The sequence below is a fragment of the Protopterus annectens genome, chromosome 1.part0 (assembly GCF_019279795.1).
Source record: "Protopterus annectens isolate FY-2018-M chromosome 1.part0, PAN1.0, whole genome shotgun sequence".
Taxonomy (NCBI): domain Eukaryota; kingdom Metazoa; phylum Chordata; order Ceratodontiformes; family Protopteridae; genus Protopterus; species Protopterus annectens.
Window position 1 is genome coordinate 135,381,011 of NC_056725.1, and position 21,869 is coordinate 135,402,879.

The window sequence follows — 21,869 nt, forward strand, 5'->3', positions numbered from 1 at the left end:
AACACTCCCAGTTGCAAACATTATGCATCAGTTATAATCTACCCCATAATTTTCAGTCAAACATGACATAGTTCATTGAACCCCTGCCTTCATTTAAACCTCATTCCCACCCCTGTATGTATTGTCCCCGCAATTCCCATTTTTTTCCTGTGTAGTTTGCTCCTACAATTTTCTAAATATCTCAGTTCCATTTTTCTTATCTGTATTATATATTCACTACTTCTAGTATAGTTGGTTTAGATTTTGATTTCATTTTATTGTAATTGCTTTTTTGCCAGGTACCATAATTAGACACAGCAAGGCCTTACCATGTCTAGGCAATTCCGATTCTGTATCATAGCTCAGAGAAATCTCCCTCATCACACCAATCTGCCCACTGGGCATCTTCGACAGTGCATCACGCAGGCAATCCTTAAAGTCCACCAACTCACCACACTCCCAGAATATATGTTCCCAATTACCTCTTTCTTACCCATCACACCTCCAACATTTGCTCTGGAGTCTACTTGAGGTATAAAAATATCTATGCAAACATTTCTAATTAAAAATCTTAAATCGTCTAGATTTTGTTGCATATTTGTTTGATATACATATATCCTCCCATTGTTTCTGTGTGAATTGCTTATCCAGTCTCTCTTCCCAATCCTTTCTAACCTCCATTGATTGATTCTGGTAGTTATCATCCATTATTTTATATGTTCTTCTAATTATTTCTTTTTTAATGGCAGCATCTGTTCTACATTCTACTAAAGACTTTAGCAGTGCTGGTCTTTTGTTTAGGACCCCTCTGTTTTTTTCTCTTTGCCTATACTGTATCAATCCTTGATAGGGAATACAATCTGTAACCTGCATTCCAAATAAATTATTGGCATCTTCCCATTCTGTCATCTCTCTCTCTAGTTATTTGCTCCTAATACTGTGGTTCCTTTCCAAGTTTTCTCCAATAAGTTCCAGCCCCCTCTTGCCGATTGTCTATATCCCTAATTGCAGTCAACCCTGTCAGCAGAATCTCCTTTCTCCATTGGCATGTTGGCTTAGTTCTTAGGATAGTTTCTGCTACTTTATAGATATCATATTCTGTATGATTATTGTTATTCTGTTTAAAGGCCTGCATCCAAAATCTCAGTCTCTAATTGTTCCTTGAGCTTCCCCCTGTTTCAACCTCATCGCTTTTCACTTTGAATTATATTTTTTTGCTTGTGTTTTGTATAGGAAACTTAACTGTGTAGCTCTGAAACACCCCTTCAAATCGGGTAATCCCAATCTGTCCTGTTCACTTGACTCTTGCTGTCTTCCCCTCCCATATAAATTCCTTCAGCTCTTTATTAATTGCTATCCACAACTTCTCCTCTGGTTGATAAAACTATGCTTGACACATGTATAAGACTATAAGTCTAATGGGACTAAAAACATTTTAACTGTTTGTATCTTATTATCCATATAACAAAGCTACTTCCCTTTTCTCAGTTTTGTATTATCTTTTTGTTTAGTCTCTTCCCACATATCCTTAGCTGCCACACCAGAATCATTTTTAATCCATATTCCTAAATACTTAATTTTTTTATCATGTTTTCATAAATATGGATATTACTGAACCAATTCTGTGTGTGGGTACATAATTTACCACTATTGCCTTTATTTTTAGCTTCATTAATTTTGTGTCTAGAAAAGATTTGAAACTGTCTCAAAATGCTTCATAACACTGTAATGTCTCTTACTGGGTTTATCTGGTATAAAATATCATCTGCAAATAGAGCCAGCTTTTCTTGACTATCATACCAATTCTATCCTTTAATTTCTGAGTCCCGTATTTTCTTTGCCAGTGGTTCTAAATATAATGCAAATAATAAAGGGGAAATAGGACACCCTGCCTGGTTACTCTGCTCAAGCAGAAATTATTAGAGAGGACCCCACCGACTTTAAATTTTGCCTGTGATCCTGCATACTATATCCTCCTAATCAACCTTATAATTTTTATCAGGGAATGTAAACACATCCATTGCCCTGCTCATAAAATTCCAGCTTACTCTGTCAAATGCTTTCTATGCATCAAGACCCACCAACAACAGTGGTATTTTCTTACGTTCTGCTTTCCTCTGGATCATCAATGTTCTGTTAATGTTATCAAATGCTTGCTTGCCCTCCACTAAACCAAATTGATCCATAGCTATCGATTTTGGCATTACTTTTGTCATTCTTTTAGCTGTCATAGACATGAACATTTTATAATCATGGTTTAATATTGAAATTTGCCTGTATGAAGCTGGGCCTGACAGATCTTTACCCTCTTTAGATATTACAACTACCACTGCTTTCTTTCAGGATGTTGGTACTTCTCCTCCTCCTAAAACACTGTTAAATAAAACCTTCAAGATCTTTATCAGTTTTTCTATCTCATTCTGTCCTAACCGTTAGTGATTGAGCCTCATCTACCTCTAACCTTGGCATATTTAATTCTTCCATAAACATTTCCATTTGTATCTTTTCTTGAGTTCCATATATCTCTCTGCTTTATACAGACTTTCATAGAATTTCTGACATATTTCTAATACCTCTGCAGGATCTCTTGTTACCTTCCTTGTTATAGTCTCCCTAAGCTTGGAGACAGCCCTTTCTGCTTTCTGTTGCCCAAGTCTTTGTGCTAAAAGTTTTGGTACTCTGCTGCTGTTATAAAAAAACAGTTGCTTAACAGCAATCTTTCTTGTGCATATTATCGCTGTTCCCACTTTTAGTATTTGTCCTTCTGCTACAGATTTGTCCAAATCTACTTCTTGTGCTGATGGATTGCACCTTTACTATTACAGGTCTAGGTGGCTTTCTCATAGCCAGGATTGGAGCATACCCACGATGTGCCCCTTCAACTAACAAGTCCTGCAGTGGAATACCAGTCCATTTACTTATTTGTTCTTTCATAAATTTAATGTAGTCTGTTCCTTCCAATTTCTCTGATATAGCAGAAAATTTCAGGTTTTCTCTACATGCTCTGTCTTCTAATTATTTTATTTTTTAAACATCTCTTCTTGAGCAGTCTCATTTTCAGTCAGCCTTTTCTTCAGTTCAAACTCTGATTTTTGCAGATGTTCTTCATCTCACATTGCTGCAGTCATAACCTGTGGGTAGTCCGCTGTCCTCGGTCGGCACGAATACCAAAGTATAAGGCTGACGTCGGTCAAGGCGCATTTGTCTGACATCAGGACGTCAGGGTACAAATGCGCATGACCGACGTCATATCCTCAGTCTTTTTTGCCGCATGGTCCGATGCAGAAGCAGTATTGCGAGTGCAGGTTGGCGTTCTGAAATTTTCTGAAGTCGGAGTTTCAGACCGAATCAAAGTTGGCTAAGTACCCCGTTGGGGAATATTTTGTTTTTTTCTTGCCTCAGTATTTAACCGGATGTCAGAAAAAGTGAATAACTGTATTTCTTGTGGGAAACAGATACCTCATAGAGATTACCATACATTGTGTATACCTTGCTTAGGGCCTGAGCACGACGTTGTTGGCTGTCGCTCTTGTGCTAGATTTAACAAACGCACTATTAAGAGAAGATTAGATTGTGCCAGGTTAGTTTTGGGAAGCGTTGTAATTACAACATGCCGCCGGATGCTCCGGCGCCCGCTTCGCCTAAAAAGCGCAAAGACAAAGCAGCAGCCTAGGGTAGAAGAACCGTCTGTCCCGGACGCCGGTTCTTTAGAGGCTCGGTGGAGCCGGTGGTTCTACCAGAAGTTCCTTTGGATTCTCAGGGAGAGACTTTACTGTTACAAGATGTGTCCTCTCAGGAGGTAGGCCAGGCTGAAGGGGCTTCTCAGGTGGCTGTTCTCCCCTCCCTTCCTAAGGTGGTTAGGCCCTCCCTTCTGTTTCCAAGGCTCCTTCTAGAGGCCGGCCAGGGTTAACTTCAGTGGGGGTCTCCCCTAGTTCTTCAGGGTCTCTGCCTAAGAAACATATGCTTAAAATGGCAGAAGATTTGATTACTATGATTAGAGGTTCTTTACCCCCCCCTGATAAGAGGCCTAGGGTGGAATCTGAGCTTGAGAGTTTTGAGCAGTGTTCGAGGCTTCTGAGTCTTGACTGAAGACTTGCAGGAGTATCCTCCTTATTCTGATTCTGATGTAGATGACTCTACACCTTGACTTCTCCTCCTGAGGATTTTTCTTTTTCAGAGACTCTTCATTCCATGAGGGAGCATTTTAAATGGGAAGGTCAAGATTTCTCTGATTCTAGGAAAAGGCTTAGGGAATTTTTTGTTTCTACCCCAGCATAGGCCTTTAGCTATACCTCCTGTTCTGGATGTGGTAGAGGATGTTTTTGCAGAGGCTTCCCTGAACCCTGATTCTTTGCCTCCTGCCCCAGTTAAACCGACAGGTATTATAGGGTGCCTGAAGCTCATAAGTATCTTTTAAGAGTCCTAGGGCAGACCCAGAAACTGTTTCTCAGGGCCCTAAAGGGGTTAAGGCTTCTGTTGTTAAAAATCCTGTTCCTTCCGATAAAGAGGCAAGGGCTTTGGATAGATGGGGAAAAAGGTGTATACTTCTTCCACTTTAGCCATGAGGGCTTTGAATTGCCAGTTTCACATGTTGAAATACCAAAATTATCTCCTTTCACAATTGAAGTCTAAGGTAGATGCTCTGAGGAAGGTATTGAGTGTAAAGAGTTGCAGGATTTGGTTCATGTTTCTGAACAGGTGGGTAAGCATTCCTTGCAATGTGGTTTTGATGCTGTACAGGCCTCTTCGAGGGTGGCAGCCACTAGTTCTGTTCTTCGCAGGCACGCCCTGCTGAGGATCAGAATTTAGCTGAACATGTAAAGACAAGGATTTTAGATGCTCCTTTACAGTCTGATGTGTTGTTCGGTGCCTGTGGAAACAGTTTTAAAAGAAAATGGAGGACAAGGCTAAGTCTATGCAGACTGTTAAAGATTTTTGCAGGTTCAGCCTCCAAAGTTTAGTAGAAATTGGCCTACTAAGGGGTGGACTTATCCTTCTTATGATTCTCAGTCTAGGGGTAGATCTAGACGTGGTAGGGGCAGAGCTCAAGGTTCTTTTTGGCCTAGAACAGGCAGTTCGCCTGCCCAGTCTTCTGGTGAGGCAGGGGTCAGTCCTTTCGTAAGCAGACCCAATGACTTGCCTTTTCAGCTGCCAGAGCCTTCTCGTCTGGCAGCACCTTTGGGAGGAAGGCTGGCACTTTTCAAAGAAAATTGGAGTGTTATTACCCAAGACAGATGGGTATTGGATATCGTTCACCACGGTTACGGGTTTTATTTCCATACCTTGCCTCCATTCAAAGGCATGCCAGACATTCCTCCTATACAAAGAAAAGAGGCTCACAAGCAAATTTCTCTGTTGCTCCAGATAGGGGCCATTCAGCCGGTTCCTGTGCCAGAAAGGGGCCTAGGATTTTATTCTCGCCTGTTCCTAGTACCAAAAAGGGGAACACGTGGAGACCAATTTTGGATTTGTCTATCCTCAACACTTATTTGGACATTCCCAAGTTCAAAATGATGACGTTACAACAGCTTTTACCTCTGCTGGGCAAAGATCACTGGATGGTAACTTTAGATCTCAAGGAGGCTTACCTTCATGTGCCTATCAGACTCAGTTGCAGGAGGCCCCATTTCCTCAGACTCAGTTGCAGGAAGATGTGGTAGAGGATGTTTTGCAGAGGCTTCCTGAACCCTGATTCTTTGCCTCCTGCCCCAGTTAAACCGGACAGGTATTATAGGGTGCCTGAAGCTCATAAGTATCTTTTAAGAGTCCTAGGGCAGACCCAGAAACTGTTTCTCAGGGCCCTAAAGGGGTTAAGGCTTCTGTTGTTAAAAATCCTGTTCCTTCCGATAAAGAGGCAAGGGCTTTGGATAGATGGGGAAAAAGGTGTATACTTCTTCCACTTTAGCCATGAGGGCTTTGAATTGCCAGTTTCACATGTTGAAATACCAAAATTATCTCCTTTCACAATTGAAGTCTAAGGTAGATGCTCTGGCGGAAGGTATTGAGTGTAAAGAGTTGCAGGATTTGGTTCATGTTTCTGAACAGGTGGGTAAGCATTCCTTGCAATGTGGTTTTGATGCTGTACAGGCCTCTTGAGGGTGGCAGCCACTAGTTCTGTTCTTCGAGGCACGCCTGGCTGAGGGATCAGAATTTAGCTGAACATGTAAAGACAAGGATTTTAGATGCTCCTTTACAGTCTGATGTGTTGTTCGGTGCGCCTGTGGAAACAGTTTTAAAGAAAATGGAGGACAAGGCTAAGTCTATGCAGACTGTTAAAGATTTTTGCAGGTTCAGCCTCCAAAGTTTAGTAGAAATTGGCCTACTAAGGGGTGGACTTATCCTTCTTATGATTCTCAGTCTAGGGGGTAGATCTAGACGTGGTAGGGGCAGAGCTCAAGGTTCTTTTAGGCCCAGACCAGGCAGTTAAGCCTGCCCAGTCTTCTGGTGAGGGCAGGGGTCAGTCCTTTCGTAAGCAGACCCAATGACTTGCCTTTTCAGCTGCCAGAGCCTTCTCGTCTGGCAGCACCTTTGGGAGGAAGGCTGGCACTTTTCAAAGAAAATTGGAGTGTTATTACCCAAGACAGATGGGTATTGGATATATTCACCACGGTTCGGGTTTTATTTCCATACCTTGCCTCCATTCAAAGGCATGCCAGACATTCCTCCTATACAAAGAAAAGAGGCTCACAAGCAAATTTCTCTGTTGCTCCAGATAGGGGCCATTCAGCCGGTTCCTGTGCCAGAAAGGGGCCTAGGATTTTATTCTCGCCTGTTCCTAGTACCAAAAAGGGGAACACGTGGAGACCAATTTTGGATTTGTCTATCCTCAACACTTATTTCGACATTCCCAAGTTCAAAATGATGGCGTTACAACAGCTTTTACCTCTGCTGGGCAAAGATCACTGGATGGTAACTTTAGATCTCAAGGAGGCTTACCTTCATGTGCCTATCAGACTCAGTTGCAGGAAGTATCTGCGTTTCCGAGCTGGAAATTCACATTATCAGTTCTCTGCATTGCCCTTTGGCTTATCTACTGCGCCCAGAGTATTCACAAAGTTCTGGCTCCAGTTGTAGCTTTTTCAGCCTAAAACGAATACAAATCTATCCTTACTTGGACGACTGTCTGATTCTGGCTCATGAAAAGGACGAGCTTCTTCAGCATCTGGAATATGTGGTAGCAGTGCTAAGATGCCTGGGGTATTCTGTGAACGAAATAAAGTCCAGTCTAGTACCCTCTCAAGACATGTGCTTTCTGGGTGTGAGACTGAATACAGCAGCCCAGATGGCCTTTTAACCCCGGACAAACAAAAGAGTCTATCCCTTTACTTCCATCAACTATCTCATCAGTCCGTGCTGACTGCAAGGACAGTCCTTCAAGCATTAGGGTTCATGGCATCTTGTATTCTGGTGCTTCCCAATGCCAAACTGCATATGAGGAAGCTGCAATGGTATCTAAAAATGTATGGACACAGCACTGCCAGGATTTGGACACTGTCATTCCAATAATACCTTGCATTCAAAAGGAATTTTTGTGGTGGGCTCAGGAATGTCACCTAAACAAGGGACTCTCTGTGACCCGGCCAGAGGCGAGTCAGATTCTAACGACAGATGCCTCAGACATAGCTTGGGGAGCTCATCTGAATGGAAAGTGGATACAAGACAAGTGGCCTGCCAGACTACAGCATCTACATATCAACATGAAGGAGATGTTAGCAGTCCAGTTTGCATTAATGGCTTTCAAGGAGTTACTTCTTCCAGGGCAGGTGTTGATTCTAACAGACAACACTACTGTCATGTGGTACATCAACAAGCAAGGGGAACACATTCTTATCCTCTATGCAGGCAAGCAATGATTTTGTGGGAGACTGCTCAGCTTGCAGCTAAATCTACAGGCAAGGTTTCTGCCAGGAGCACAGAACTCCTTAGCAGATGTGTTAAGCAGGCAAATCATGGATCCCCACGAGTGGAAACTGGATCTTCATGTATTTCGACAATTGACAGTGTCCTGGGGAACTCCAGACATAGATCTGTTCACTTCTCCACTAAACCACCAGCTGCCAAAGTTTTGCACGAAAGGTTTCATCACACAGCTTGGAAAGTGGATGCTCTTTCGTTCAGTTGGGAAAATCTTCATGTGTATGCCTTTCCTCCTCTGCCTCTCCTCCCAAAGGTACTCCTAAAGGTCAGACAAGACAAGCCAAGGATGATTTTGATAGCTCCAGATTGGCCTCGGCAACACTGGTACCCATTACTGAGGAATCTGGTAAGGAAGCCTCCATGGCCTTTACCTTTAATTCCACACCTTTTGTCTCAGAGGGACGGTCATCTCCTCAATGTCAAGCTTCACTCTCTTCATCTAACAGCCTGGCATATTCTGTTTTGAACCACAGCAGGTCTCAACTTCCTCAACAAGTTTTGAATGTGATTATGGAAGCCAGAAGGCCTAGTACACGTAAAGTGTATGCAGAAAAATGGAAGAGATTTTTATTTTGGAGTGCAGCAAAGGATTTGGATGTTTCAGAGCCTAATTTGAGTGTGGCTCTTCAATATCTTACTGAGTTATTGGACAAAGGTTTGTCTTTCTCTTCCATTAAGATTCATGCTGCAGCAATTTCAGCTCACTATGATTGTGACCCACCATTGTTTTCTCATCCTTTGTTCAAGCAATTTCTTAGAGGGGCAAAGAATATCAGACCCCCGTAGAGCTCCTACTCCTGCTTGGGACCTCAATTTTGTGTTGGAGAAACTTACTCTACAACCTTTTGAGCCTCGGCTACTGCTGAATTGAAATACTTGTCATGGAAGACTGCTTTTTTGTTGGCCATTACTTCTGCAAGAAGGGTTTCTGAATTGCAGGCCCTTATGGCGGTTGAGCCTTTTTGATTTTTCATAAGGATAGGGTATCATTACGTACTAATCCTTCATTTATGCCTAAGGTGGTTTCTAGTGTGGCTTTAAACCAAACTATTCATTTGCCTACTTTTATGCAAATCCCCAAAATAAGGGGGAAAAGATTTTGCACACTTTAGATGTACACAGGCTGTTGCGTTATTATTTAAGCAGGACTAGGGATTTTAGGCAGTCTCAGCAGTTGTTTGTTTCTTTTGCTTTGAGTTCCCAGGGCAAGCCTGTGTCAAAACAAACTATATCTAAGTGGATTGGGTTTTGCATTGCATTCTGTTATTCCCATCATGGCAAGGAGATTCCAGCTGGGATTAGGCCTCATTCCACGAGGGCTACTGCCACTTCAACAGCATTTCTAAGGGGGGTGGCAACTAAGGATATTTTGGAGGCAGCTACTTGGAGTTCAGTGCATACTTTCTCCAAGCATTACCACCTTCCTCTCTATTCTAAATCCAGGGCTGGTTTTGCCACTGCTGTGTTGCAGGGCATTTTGGCAGCTCCTGCTTCATTATAGTTTAGCCATCCTCCCTTACCTCTGCTTTGGGATTCTACCCAAGTGTTAGGACTGCAGCAATGTGAGATGAAGAACATAGTACAGTTTTGTACCTACCATAAATGTAGATGTTCGAAGATCCACATTGCTGCAGTCCAATTTACCCTCCCTCCTTCCCCTCTGTGTTTAGGGGTGGTTGTGTGGGTGGGGTTCTATTTTTGTAAATGTGTATATATTGTACATATATTAGGTACAGGAGTGTTTGGTGTTTTTTGGTTTTGGCTTTATCTTTTTAGGGTCTTCTGACATCTGGGGCAAGAAAAGACTGAGGATATGACGTCGGTCATGCGCATTTGTACCCTGACGTCCTGATGTCAGACAAATGCGCCTTGACCGACGTCAGCCTTATACTTTGGTATTCGGGCCGACTGGGACAGCGGACTACCCAAGTGTTAGGACTGCAGCAATGTGGATCTTCGAACATCTACATTTATGGTAGGTACAAAACTGTACTTTTTATCACCTCAACTGGATATCTGCTTAAAGCTTCTTCCATTTTTTCCAGCCTTTACTTGTTTGTGTTGATATACTTCATCAGTGTTTCATTTATTTTAACCAGGTCCATGTGATGTTGTCATATGTCTTCCTGTAGGTTACTGGAACTCATGTCTGGAGGTTGCATTGCTTTTTGCTGAACAGCTGCAGAACTTTCCCCAGTCAGTGTTTCTTCCTCACTTTTTGTAGCTGATTTTTTCAAGGTGCTCTGTGTTTCTTTTTTACTGACATCCAGGCAGTACTCTTGCTAGCCAGTTACTGAAAATTTACCCATAATCACAAAAGCCTACTGGCCTTCTCTGTTGAGTTTCTGTTTTCACAGTGGGAGAGTTAGAGTCGAGCTGTTACTCAATGTGAAGCCATCTTGGAAGTCCTTGGGAACAAAAGCTTTTTAAGTGTTTAGCAGGAAGAAGGGAGGAACAGACTTGGCCGTGTTAGCCAAGGTTAGGGGGAAATGATGAAAAACAAAGGAAAGGAAGGGGTGGTGAATAAACACTTTGCCTTAGTCTTCAAAAAGTAAAGGAAGGGTAGAGTGGATAGAGCAGTGGATATGCCAGGATACTACAAGGGGCATTCACATCTAACATTACAAGGGTTGACTTGCATAACCTGAGTGCAATACTGCATGCATCATTTTACTCTGTGTTGTCTGTGTCATGTTTCATAGTTGTGGGCCAGACACCACCTGCTTGCCAGTGCTGCAGTATATTGCTTGTATTCTGTCCACCTCTGCACCGGCTGCGATACTGCTGCTGCATGCCCCCCCCCCCCCCGACTCTCCATCCTGTGCTTCCCCTGCTGCTACAAATAATATGGAAGGCTCTGCCATGAGGTTCACATGCTGCTGTGTTTTTGCAGTGCCATGCTGTGAAGCATGGCACTCACAATAGATATGTTGCTGCTGCTGCGTATGTCTGGACTCTGTTGAAGTGCCCCACCCCTGACATGTTTAGACATTGGACACGTCCTTTCAACAGGTCAAACATGCACTTCACTATGTTTCACATTTCTGCTTAGGCCATCTCCTTTATGGTCTGGTGGTGGCATATTGGAGTTATCAAGTAGGCTGTATGGCATATCTAGCATTGCTTGCATGGTACCTATATATACAGACTTGTCTACCTAGCATATGTGCACCTACTGGCCATGTGACCATATGGAAAGTCACCTTGCAGGAACCACTAGTGCAGATTGAATGTATATGAAATATGTGAGTCATATGAACTACACAGGTGGTGCATGACCACATTATAAACAGTGCCCTGGGCATAAAAGACCACTAGCATTTCAGGGATTGAAAGCCCTTCCTGTTGATTTATCACACATCCTCTGAACCAGAAGGGTGATGACAGCAACATGTGTGCAATCTATTGTTCCAGGACTACAGGGAGATAGACTTGTTATAAAAAGGCCTCCATGGTGTTGGCTGTCTCTTCTGCTGTCTTGGGGGGTAAATGTGCTCTTCCACCATATTGTAGTTTATGTTGAGGAACTGGTTTAGGAGTAGCAAAGCTGATGCCTACAGTATTCCTGATAGATTCATCCTAGGTCACTGGAAGCTCCCTACAATTTGATGTTTAAGGTTACACTTACCTTTGTTTCTGCAGGAATAGACAAACCATGCATCCCTCCTCAAATCTGCTGTAAGCGTCAGTTCAGTCTTGATCCCTTATAATATCTCAGTCCACTCAGAAACAATCCACAATCTGTTGGTCTGTGAACTAGTGGCATATCAGGTGCTGTCTGTGCCTACTGTGGTTGAGCAGATGCCCATGACATGCAGCACTGCAGGAACTAGTTCTGTCAGCAGCTCCCAGCACATGCTGCTGTGTTGTTGCTGCTACTGTTATTCCTAGAACCCCTCCCATTTTACATAGGTTCATAGGTAGGTGCTAGGCTATCTGCCCGAGGGCATTTATAAGCCTAGCCAGTGTGTGTCAGCTTTCGCCGCTCCATTGATTAATTAACTGAGCCTCTATCAAGAAGAGCCAGTGAAGTGATCCCAGGGGAGTATTTTCTGTTACCCATCCAATTGTCAAGGTTTCTCTTGAAGAGTGTTAGTGAGGGGCTCTGCCTAATGTAGCTAGGAATTTTGTTCCAAAGCATGGGGAGTCTCTGTGACAGGAATCTATCCCTCCAGCATGTTCTATTTATTGTTGTGGCGAGGTTTAGCTCACTAGAGCGAGTGGCTCGCAGTGACTTGGATTTCTTTAGGTGGAGCATGTCCATCAATTCTGAGTTGGACATGGCTTTGTAAGTCAGGCAGAGATCACCTCTGAGTAAGTGATATGTGACTGAGTACAGCTGGAGGCTTTCCAGTCGGGCTGCATAGGGCATATGTTTGAGGCCAGTAATCCACTTGGTGAGGTACTTTTGTGGTCTTTCCAGCTGTTGGAAGTGTCTTGTGAGGTACATCCCAAATGGGGCATTGTAGTCTATGATGGCTCTGATGAGTGACGAGTAGAGGGGCACTATAACCTCTTTATTTCTAGAAGAGAACCCTTTAGTAATTAGATGGGCTACATAGAAGGATTTCCTAACTACTTTGGCAGTATGATTGTCAAAGGAGAGATTACTATCTACCTGGGTCCCCAGATCTCTTATTACCTCTTCTGTATTAAGGAGGCTGCCACCTATGTGGTAATTCATGGGTGTTTTGTTTTTCCCAAACGGGATGACTATGCATTTTTTGGCATTTAGCTTGAGACCATGACTTTGACACCAGGTGTCCATCTCAGTAAGGCCCTTTTGGAGAATGTCCGTGTCAGCCGGAGAGTCAATTATGGCTCCCAGTTTGCAGTCATCGGCGAACTTGGTTAGCTATAGTCCTCCTGTGTTTGCCTGTACTTCTGAGAAGTGTATGCCGAACAGTAGGGGTCCCAGGACCGAGCCTTGTGGGGCACCACTTGTGACTGGTTTAGAGTCGGACCTGGAGCCCGCTATTCTTACTGTGTGAGTTCTGTCTGTAAGCCAGCTGGCAACCCATCTTGTAACGTAGGGGTTTATGTTCAGGCTGGTGAGTTTTTCTATAATTTCAGAGTGGGGAATGGTGTCAAAAGCCTTGGCGAGGTCATGGTAGGCTGCGTGAACTACCTTCCCCTCATCTATGGCCTTGGTGACGGTCTCGAAGAAGTCAACCAGGTTTAGTAGGCATGATCTGCCCAAAAGCCGAACTGGGTCAGGTCAAGTGTTTGGAGGTTCCCAATGTCTTTGTTAATGAGTTCCATGATGCGCTCCATAGCCTTGCAGACCAAGCTAGTCAGGGTTATTGGGCGATAGTTACCAGGGATAGTTGTGGCCCCTCCTTTGTGGAGCGGAATAACTGTTGCTGTGCGCCATTCTATGGCATGTAGCCTGTGGAGAGGCTGAGGTTGAGCAGTGGGTTTAGGTGGGGGGTTAGTTCATTCTGTAGTTCGTGCAAGACGCAGCCTGGGACACCATCTGGCCTCATTGACGCTGTGCTTTTGTCCTTTGAAAGGGCTGTTTTCACCTGTGCGTCTGTGATTTCTGGGACTCTACACTTTTCCGGTATTGTTGTGGGCCCTTTTGGGGTTGAGAGGGGGATGAAGTTTGCACTGAATCTATCTGCCGGGATGTTGGCAGTATCAGTGGGTTCAATATATTTTGTGCTATTTTGCACTAGCTCAGAGCATATCTGCTAGTTGCCACTTAGATTCTTGACATAGCTAAAGAAGGCTTTGTGTTTATCTTTTGAATCCTTGGCTATTTTTCTTTCGAAGTTAGCCTTGGAGGATTTTATGAGGGACCTTACTTTCTTACTGATACTGATCAGATATCTTTCCTTCTTGGGATTTGCTTTTTTCTGAACTAGTTTCCTCCTTCTATTGTATAGCTTGTTTATGGCAGGGGTCCACCAGACTGATTTCCTTTAGGGGAGTGAGTCTTGGTTTTGCTAGGGATGGCACGATCCATGCATCCTTGTAGGTGCTCATAGAGTGCATTTGTAAAAGTTCCTGCATCTTGGACACTGTTATCCTTTAGTGTGGGGGCTGTGAAACTTACCACCTCTGTCTTAAGTAAGGTGAAGTTTACTATAGAAAAGTTTTTCTCTGTGGTTTCCTTGGTTTGGAGGTGGTGGTGTGGTGTGGACATCCAGAGTGATAAGTTTATGATCTGATCTAACCAGTGATGGGTTGACCTCCGGTGTGGAACACCTGTTGCCCATGTTGGTGATGGCCAGGTCCAATATGTTTTCACCTCTGGTAGGGGAGTTTACCAGCTGATCCAGGGCATTTGAGTTGATAAATTCCAGGAAGCGCTGGACCTGGGAGTTTGTACTTGAGTAGTTTTCCCAGTTAACGGTAGGGTAATTGAAATTGCCCAATATCAGGGTGTTCGGTAGGACCTTCATGTTTTCCAGTGTCTCCAGAAAGGAGGAGTGGTGGTCCTGGTTCATGGAGGGTGATCTGTAGCAGGCCAGATTTGCCTGATGTTAGTTGCACATGGATGATCTCTGAGGTATCATGCTGCGCCACTAACCTGGAGGTGTAGGTATCCTTGATGAATATGGATACACCCCCTCCTTTTGTGTTTCGGTCCACGTTCTGTGGTCGAAATGTGTGGTATGCGTTGTAGCCCGGTAGTGCTGGAGTGCTCTGTGGAACTTTGAACCAGGTTTCAGTTACTGCACAGATGTCGATGTTCTCCATACTGAGGAGTGCTTCGAGCACGTGCATTTTGAGATTTAAACTCCTGGCGTTGAGTAGCATAACCCTCATTTTTTTTTATTTCTGCTGTTTACGGAAGTGGGTTTGGCTTTTGAGCCTTGCCTAAAAAAGGCACTATGGGGGCAGCAAGAGCCTTGGTCAGTGTTTGAAAGCCTAGGAGTGACAGGTGCAAGTCGTCTCTTGCGAAGTAACGAGACGTGTCTAACATGTCGTCCCAGGCTGACAGACACTGGATCCCCTTTGAATGACACCAGAAGCTTAGCCAATTGTTGAAATTGATCATTTTTTCTTTATACTGCGGTATCATTCTTGGTGAGGGCAGGGTGCTACTCAGGGTCAGGGTCATACCTGCCTGGGCTACATGATCAGAGAGCTGTTTCATGTCTCTTTTCATGTAGTCCAGGGAGGTACATCTCAGGTCATTCACACCAACATGAACAATGACAGAGTCATATTTGTACCTGTTTTGGAGTGACCTGAGTGCTTGTGTTATGTGGCGGATTCTGGCTCCCGACTGGCAGCTAACAGTAACCTTCTCCTTGTCCAGCCTAGTAAGTGGGACGTCTGTGTGCCTGACTATAGAGTCACCTACATCATGAATCTTGACATTTAAGGGCATGTGCCACAGTGTTGCACATCCTTTCATTCAGTTACATAATATGTGTGCATTTACTTGCTTAGGGTTCTTCATTTACATATCATTAAACATTCTGCATGCATTATTTACCACACTAATTTGACTGTTGCTCAGGTCTGCTGCCCACACCCGGTACGTGGCCATTATCTGTGCTAATGTACGCATTGCAGTCTGCTAACATTCTTGGAATCCCTGCCATTGTTATGTAAGACGACTTAATAAATATTTTCCTTAGTAACAACAAAAATGTTCTCATAATAACAGCAGACACACACAAAACAGTAAGTTATAGAAATGCTAAAGTATGAAAACAGCACGTAACACCACTGAAGCTGCTCTGACTTACCCAGTTTCTTATCTAAGAAGGCAAGAGTAGAAAGTGAAAGATTGCAGGATTATTTCTTTTTAGCTTTATTTCTCTTCCAAAATATCACATTGTTGGATGTGGAATTTACTACTTAGAATTCAGAATCGTAGCAGTCTTCCATGTACAGAATGGTAGTTGTTTAGATGAAGCTTTATGATTAACTGTGTGATTGAGAAGACAGTCCAGATTTCTGATACTCTTAATGTTGTGCCATTTCTTGTCTGCCACAGGACCACCTTCAGGTCTGCTTGTTTGAAACAGTTCATTGCACAAATACCGGATGCTATGAAAATGTGCTTAGGAAAGACTCGAAACATCACCAGAAAGCTATTTGTCTGTTCCGGGAGGAAGCTTGCCAATATTGCAAAATACACTTACCTGTATATACATTAAAGGTAGGTAAAGGTCATTTTAAATATTTATAGAACATGAGGGTAATTACTTGGATGTAAATCCGAAAGAAAAAAAAACAACTTTTTTTTAAGATCAACAGCATTTCTTTACCTTAACAGATAGGGAATTATTTTGCTGAATGGGTATAGGTTATGGAGCTCTGTATCTGTTGTCAGAACACTGGACTTATGTTACAAAGATTCCGTCACTGCTGCCTTTTCACATTGCTGTGTTTGGATTCAGCCATAGTATTTTAGACCTGGTTTATTATCTTGACGGCAACTGAGAAATTGGACAGAAGCATGTGATATCCCATTTGCATGCTTAGCTTTTTGGGCAACTTGATTAAAGCTACACTGCACTCTAGATTGTATCTCTTCCCTTAACGTAAGTGGTCATTTATACAGAGAATAGTTAGTATACTATACTACACTAAAGATGTGTGTATATGTATACTTGCACACATTTTATTTACTTATTTGATATTTGTTGACCAGGATAGTCCGACTTGGCAAAAGCCCTTTTTCAGCGGAGGCCCAGGGAGAAAAGCTCCAGATTACAGTAGTACAAGATAACTTACATGGAAAATAAAGTAAAATACAATAGAGAAACAACATATTGAAACATAAGAAAAAATTTAACTTAATAGTTTGATATAAATAAGAGAACAAAATTAATATCATATAGATGGTTAGAAGAGAAGAGAAAGAAAATTAAAAATAATATTAACAAGGGACAGAGTTCAGGTGGGATGGTCACAAAGACATAACCAGTTGGTATGTGGATGTTGTTTTGAGTATTTTCTTAAATTCATGGACATTGCTAATATTTCTGAGTGACATGGGAAACTTGATGTTCTTCGTGTTTCAGTGTTGCAGTCATTACATTTGGGTTATCTGCCTGCAGGTAGCCCTCAGCTGGCCTGAATACCAGAGTCTTGGATTCCTGCGTCGGATGCTGTCTCTTCTTCCATGACGTCAGGTCATCAGAAGTATAAAACATGCAGCTGACGCCATTACATCAGTCTTTCTTGCCACGTGGTGCCCGACGCAGAAGCAGTTCGCAAGTGCCGATTGGCGACTCCTGAAATTTTCGTTTTCGAGTTTCAGAACCGAAGTCTTCGAAAAAAAAAGCTAAGTACCCCATTGGGGATCCTTTTTCTTGCTCTTAACCGATGTCAGTAAAAGTTAACAATTGTCTTACCTGTGGAAAGCAAATACCTCATAAAGATTTTCATTCGTACTGCATTCTTTGCTTACTCCCAGACCACAACTTCCCTCGCTGTCGGTTTTGTGCCTTATTCAACCCCCGAACTATTTTTTGTTGGTCTATTTTCGCAGCAAATTATTTTGGTACACAGTTTAACTATCCAGAAATGGCTTCGGTAAGCCATCCGACTACCGATATTCCGAAAAAACGTAAAGATAAAGACAGACTACATAGGTCCAAAACTGCCGACGCTTCTGTTAAGCTAGTCACCAGTTCGTTGGTACTCAGTGAGGCACTTTTGCAGCCCCTGATACCGCTACTTCAGATTCACAGGCCTCTGCTGAGACCCATTTGGAGTCCGGTATGCCATGAGATTCTTCTTCGACTATGGAACCTTTGGATGTCTCTACCTTGGATGGGTCCGGAGCCACTGTGCAGGCACCGGCTTCTGAGGGTGTATTCAGGCCTACAGATTTGCATTTCAAACCGACGCCATCTTCTTCTTCAAGGCCTAAAATTCGACCCACGTGTAGAAAACTGACGTCCAAACCACATGGTCAGGCCCATATGCCTAAAAAACAAATGCTTAGAATGGCTGAAGACAGCCTTCCCCATCTAAGAGACTTAGAACTGATTTTCCTTCTGATCAGGATTCTGAAATTTCTGTTTCTTCTGATGACCAGGATTTGCCCTTCTCTACCTATGAGGATTCTGATGCAGAGGATTCCATTCCCTCTGCTTCCCCTCCAGAAGATTTTTCTTTTGGTGAAACCTTGCACACTCTTAATGACCATTTCCGCTGGGAAGGCCAGGATTACTCTGACTCCAAAAAGAGGCTTAGGGAATTCTTACTCCTCCCTCAACACAGGCCTTTAGCTATCCCTCCTGTTCTGGACATTGTAGATGATGCCTTCTTGGAATCTAGCCTGGCCCTAGACACTTTACCTCCAGCTCCCAGAAAACCTGACAGGTATTACAGAGTAACTGACTCTCACAAGTTCCTCTTCAAGAATCCTACTGCGGATCCAGAGACCATTTCCCAAGGACTAATAGGCATTAAGGCTACTGCTGCCAAAAACCCTACCCCCTCTGATAGAGATTCCAGGGCCTTGGACAGATGGGGTAAGAAGGTATACACTTGTGCTACTTTGGTGATTAGGGCCTTAAATTGCCATTTTCATATGTTAAAGTATCAGCAGCATATTATGGGACTACCTAAAAAGAAAATGATGTTGATTCCTGACTGTGCGGAACATAAAGAATTATAGGATTTAATGCATTCTGCTGAACAAGTTGGTAAACATATTTTCCAATGTGGTTTTCACTGTTTAGAAGCATCTTGCAGGGCTGCTATCACTGGGTCTGTACTTAGAAGGCATGCTTGGCTTAAGGAGCAAAACTTGCCAGATCATGTTAAAGCTAAATTACTGGATGCTCCCTTAAACCAAGACTGCCTGTTTGGTCCTTTCCAGTCTCTTCCAGGACTTCTCGGTCCAAACTCAGGAACAGCAGACCACCTAGGCTGCAGTCTCAAGGTACACATAGTCGTAAGCAGTGGGGGGCTCCCACTTCCAAAGCTGGAAGCAGTAAGACACCCCCCCCATGGAAAAATGTCAGTGACTTAACCTTAACCCTTCTAAGCCCTGCTCAACTGCCTGCTCCCTTAGGAGGAAAGCTTGCACGGCATGCAAAAACCTAGGAACTCATTACCCAGGACAAATGGGTTTTAAATATAGTTTTCCAAGGATACAGATTCCACTTCCACACCTTACCATCCCCAAATGGTTAGCCAGACCTACCCCCAAATCAGTGGACAGAGGCTCAACAGCAGGTTCTCTCTCTTCTAAGTATCAGGGCTATTCGACCTGTCCCAGCAGAAGAAAGGGGACAAGGTTTTTACTCAAGACCTTTACCAGAAAAGACAGCTCCTGGCATCCTGTCCTGGACCTCTCTGTTCTAAACACCTTTTTGGTAATCCCAAAATTCAAAATGCTAACACATCAACAGCTGCTTCCTATGCTAGGCAATGATGCCTGGTTGGCAACCTTAGACTTAAAGGAAGCTTACGTGCACATTCCTATAAGGGAATCTTGCAGGAAATACCTATGCTTCAGAGCAGGCTTCATGCACTATCAGTTCTTTGCACTTCCCTTTGGCTTATCTACTGGTCCCAGGGTATTCACAGAGTGTATAGCTCTAGCCATTGCATTTTGCAGGCAGAGAAATATTCGGATATACTCATACCTAGACGATTGTGTGATTCAGGCAGAAAGCCAGGACATGCTATTAGAACATCTGGCATTTGTAAAGAAACTTCTAACCTCGCTGGGGTACACCATAAACAAAAAGAAATCTCATCTACTATCCTGCCCAACAGATTGTATTCCTGGGAGCAAGCTTGAACACAACTTCCCAGATGGCTTACCTCAGACCAGAGGAACAAGTTTATTTGACAGCCTACTTCAAACTACTGGCCACAAAGACCCAGCTATCTGCAAGGAAAATCCTGCAAGCCCTGGGGTTCATGGCCCCTTGCATTCTACTAATTCCATATGCAAGACTGCAAATGAGGAAACTACAATGGTATCTAAAAAGCCTATGGTGTCAACATTCTCAGGGCCTAGAATCAATGATTCCTATCATTCCTTGTATAAAACTGTAGTGACTAATAAAAAGTTCCGTACTAACAGACAAAAAAAGTCTTTTATTCACAAATCCAACAAGAATGAGCGCTTTCGTCTGCACAAAGCAGACTTCTTCAGAATAATAAACCTGTGGTGCCTCTGTTTTTTATACAATCTTGTTCCAAAGCAATTAATCAATAATTACTAATTAAACCATCAAAGTTAATTTTAAGGTAGGAAAAAAAATTTTTTTAGTATTAATGTATTTATACAGGGCGTTTTTTTCAGTATACATAAAAAAACGTTAACAAACCACAAAGATTTAAGGTAGGAGAAACAATTCAATTAAAATTTTTTTCCTACCTTAAAATTAACTTTGATGGTTTAATTAGTAATTATTGATTAATTGCTTTGGAACAAGATTGTATAAAAAACAGAGGCACCACAGGTTTATTATTCTGAAGAAGTCTGCTTTGTGCAGACGAAAGCGCTCATTCTTGTTGGATTTGTGAATAAAAGACTTTTTTTGTCTGTTAGTACGGAACTTTTTATTAGTCACTACAGTTTGGTATTTGCTATTGGAGAATTCCTTGTATAAAGACAGAGTTCCTTTGGTGGGCAGAGCCTGCCACTTCAGCAAGGGGCTCCCTTTCAGTCTACCCCCTGCCTCCCCCAAACCCTGACTACAGATGCATCAGACTATGTATGGGGGGCTCACTTGGCAGGGCAGTGCATTCAGGGCAAATGGAACCCACGCCAGATGCACCTGCTTATCAACCGAAAAGAAATGTTAGCTGTACAGAATTCCCTGACAGCCTTCAAGGATCACATCCTTCTAGGACAATTATTGGTAAAGGCAGACAAGACCACAGTTATGTGGTACATAAACAGACAAGAGGGAACCCACTCATACCCTCTCTGTAGACTAGCCATGGCTCTGTGGAACACAGCCTTGAGCTACCAAGTGCACCTACAAGCTCAATTCCTGCCAGGCAAGCTAAATTCACTGGCGACAACCTAAGCAGAAACCTCATGGACCCACACGAATGGAAACTGGAACCAAAAATATTGCCTCCTCCAGAACTACCAATTGGACAAATTCTGCACAAGGACTCCCCACAGTCAAGCTTGGAAAGTGGATGCCCTGTCCTTTATCTGGGAAAGCCTCTCGGATTATGCCTTTCCCTCTCTGCCTCTCCTCTCGAAGGTTCTGTTAAAGATCAAACAGGACAAACCAAGGACAATTCTTATTGCACCAGACTGGCCTCGCCAGCACTGGTACCCCCTCTTGCGCATGATACTCAGACACCTTCCCTGCTGTCCCAGCAGGTGGGCCAGATTCTGCACCCTCAGCTTCACCTTGCAGCCTGGCTAATTCCTTGAGCTCTCCAAAAGCATCCCTCAGTAAGCAGGTGCTAGAGGTCATTCTGGAAGTAAGGAGACCTAATACTAGAAAATCCTATGCTGAAAAGTGGAAAAGACACTGTTCCTGGATCCAGACCCAGGGTATGGGCACTACGGTGCCCAGTTTACCTCATATTCTTCAGTACTTAACAGAAATGCTCCACAAGCGCCTATCCTTCTCGTCAACTAAAATTCACACCTCTGCCGTTTCAGCACATTTTAATACTGAACCTCCCCTCTTCTCTCACCCCCTGTTAAAGCAATTCCTCAGAGGGGCTAAACATTTAATAACCCCCCCCCCCTGGCAAACCCATGCTCCAACCTGGGACCTTAACTTTGTATTGGAAAAGATCACTCTCCCTCCATTTGAAACACCTGCAACTTCAGAGTTTAAATTCCTTTCTTGGAAAACAGCCTTCCTTCTAGCCATCACTTCAGCAAGAAGAGCATCTGAATTACAGGCCCTCATGGCAGTGAAGCCCTTCATTATCTTCCATTCAATCAGGGTTTCCCTCAGGACCAATCCTTCCTTTTTGCCCACGGTGGTGTCTAGTGTGGCCCTAAATTAGTCCATTCATTTGCCTACCTTTTTCCTTAATCCACAAAACAAAGGAGA

General features: G+C 43.2%; 1 protein-coding gene across 2 annotated transcripts in view; it reads left to right on the forward strand.

Moving 5' to 3' along the window:
- The window catches only part of TRAF5 (TNF receptor associated factor 5), an 845,712-nt gene that overhangs the window by 508,923 nt on the left and 314,920 nt on the right, over window positions 1–21,869 (forward strand). For both annotated transcript variants that reach the window (XM_044089770.1, XM_044089851.1), the window contains exon 4: window positions 15,854–16,018. In XM_044089770.1, coding sequence (XP_043945705.1) covers window positions 15,854–16,018 — 165 coding nt within the window. The remainder of the gene's footprint in view (window positions 1–15,853; window positions 16,019–21,869) is intronic.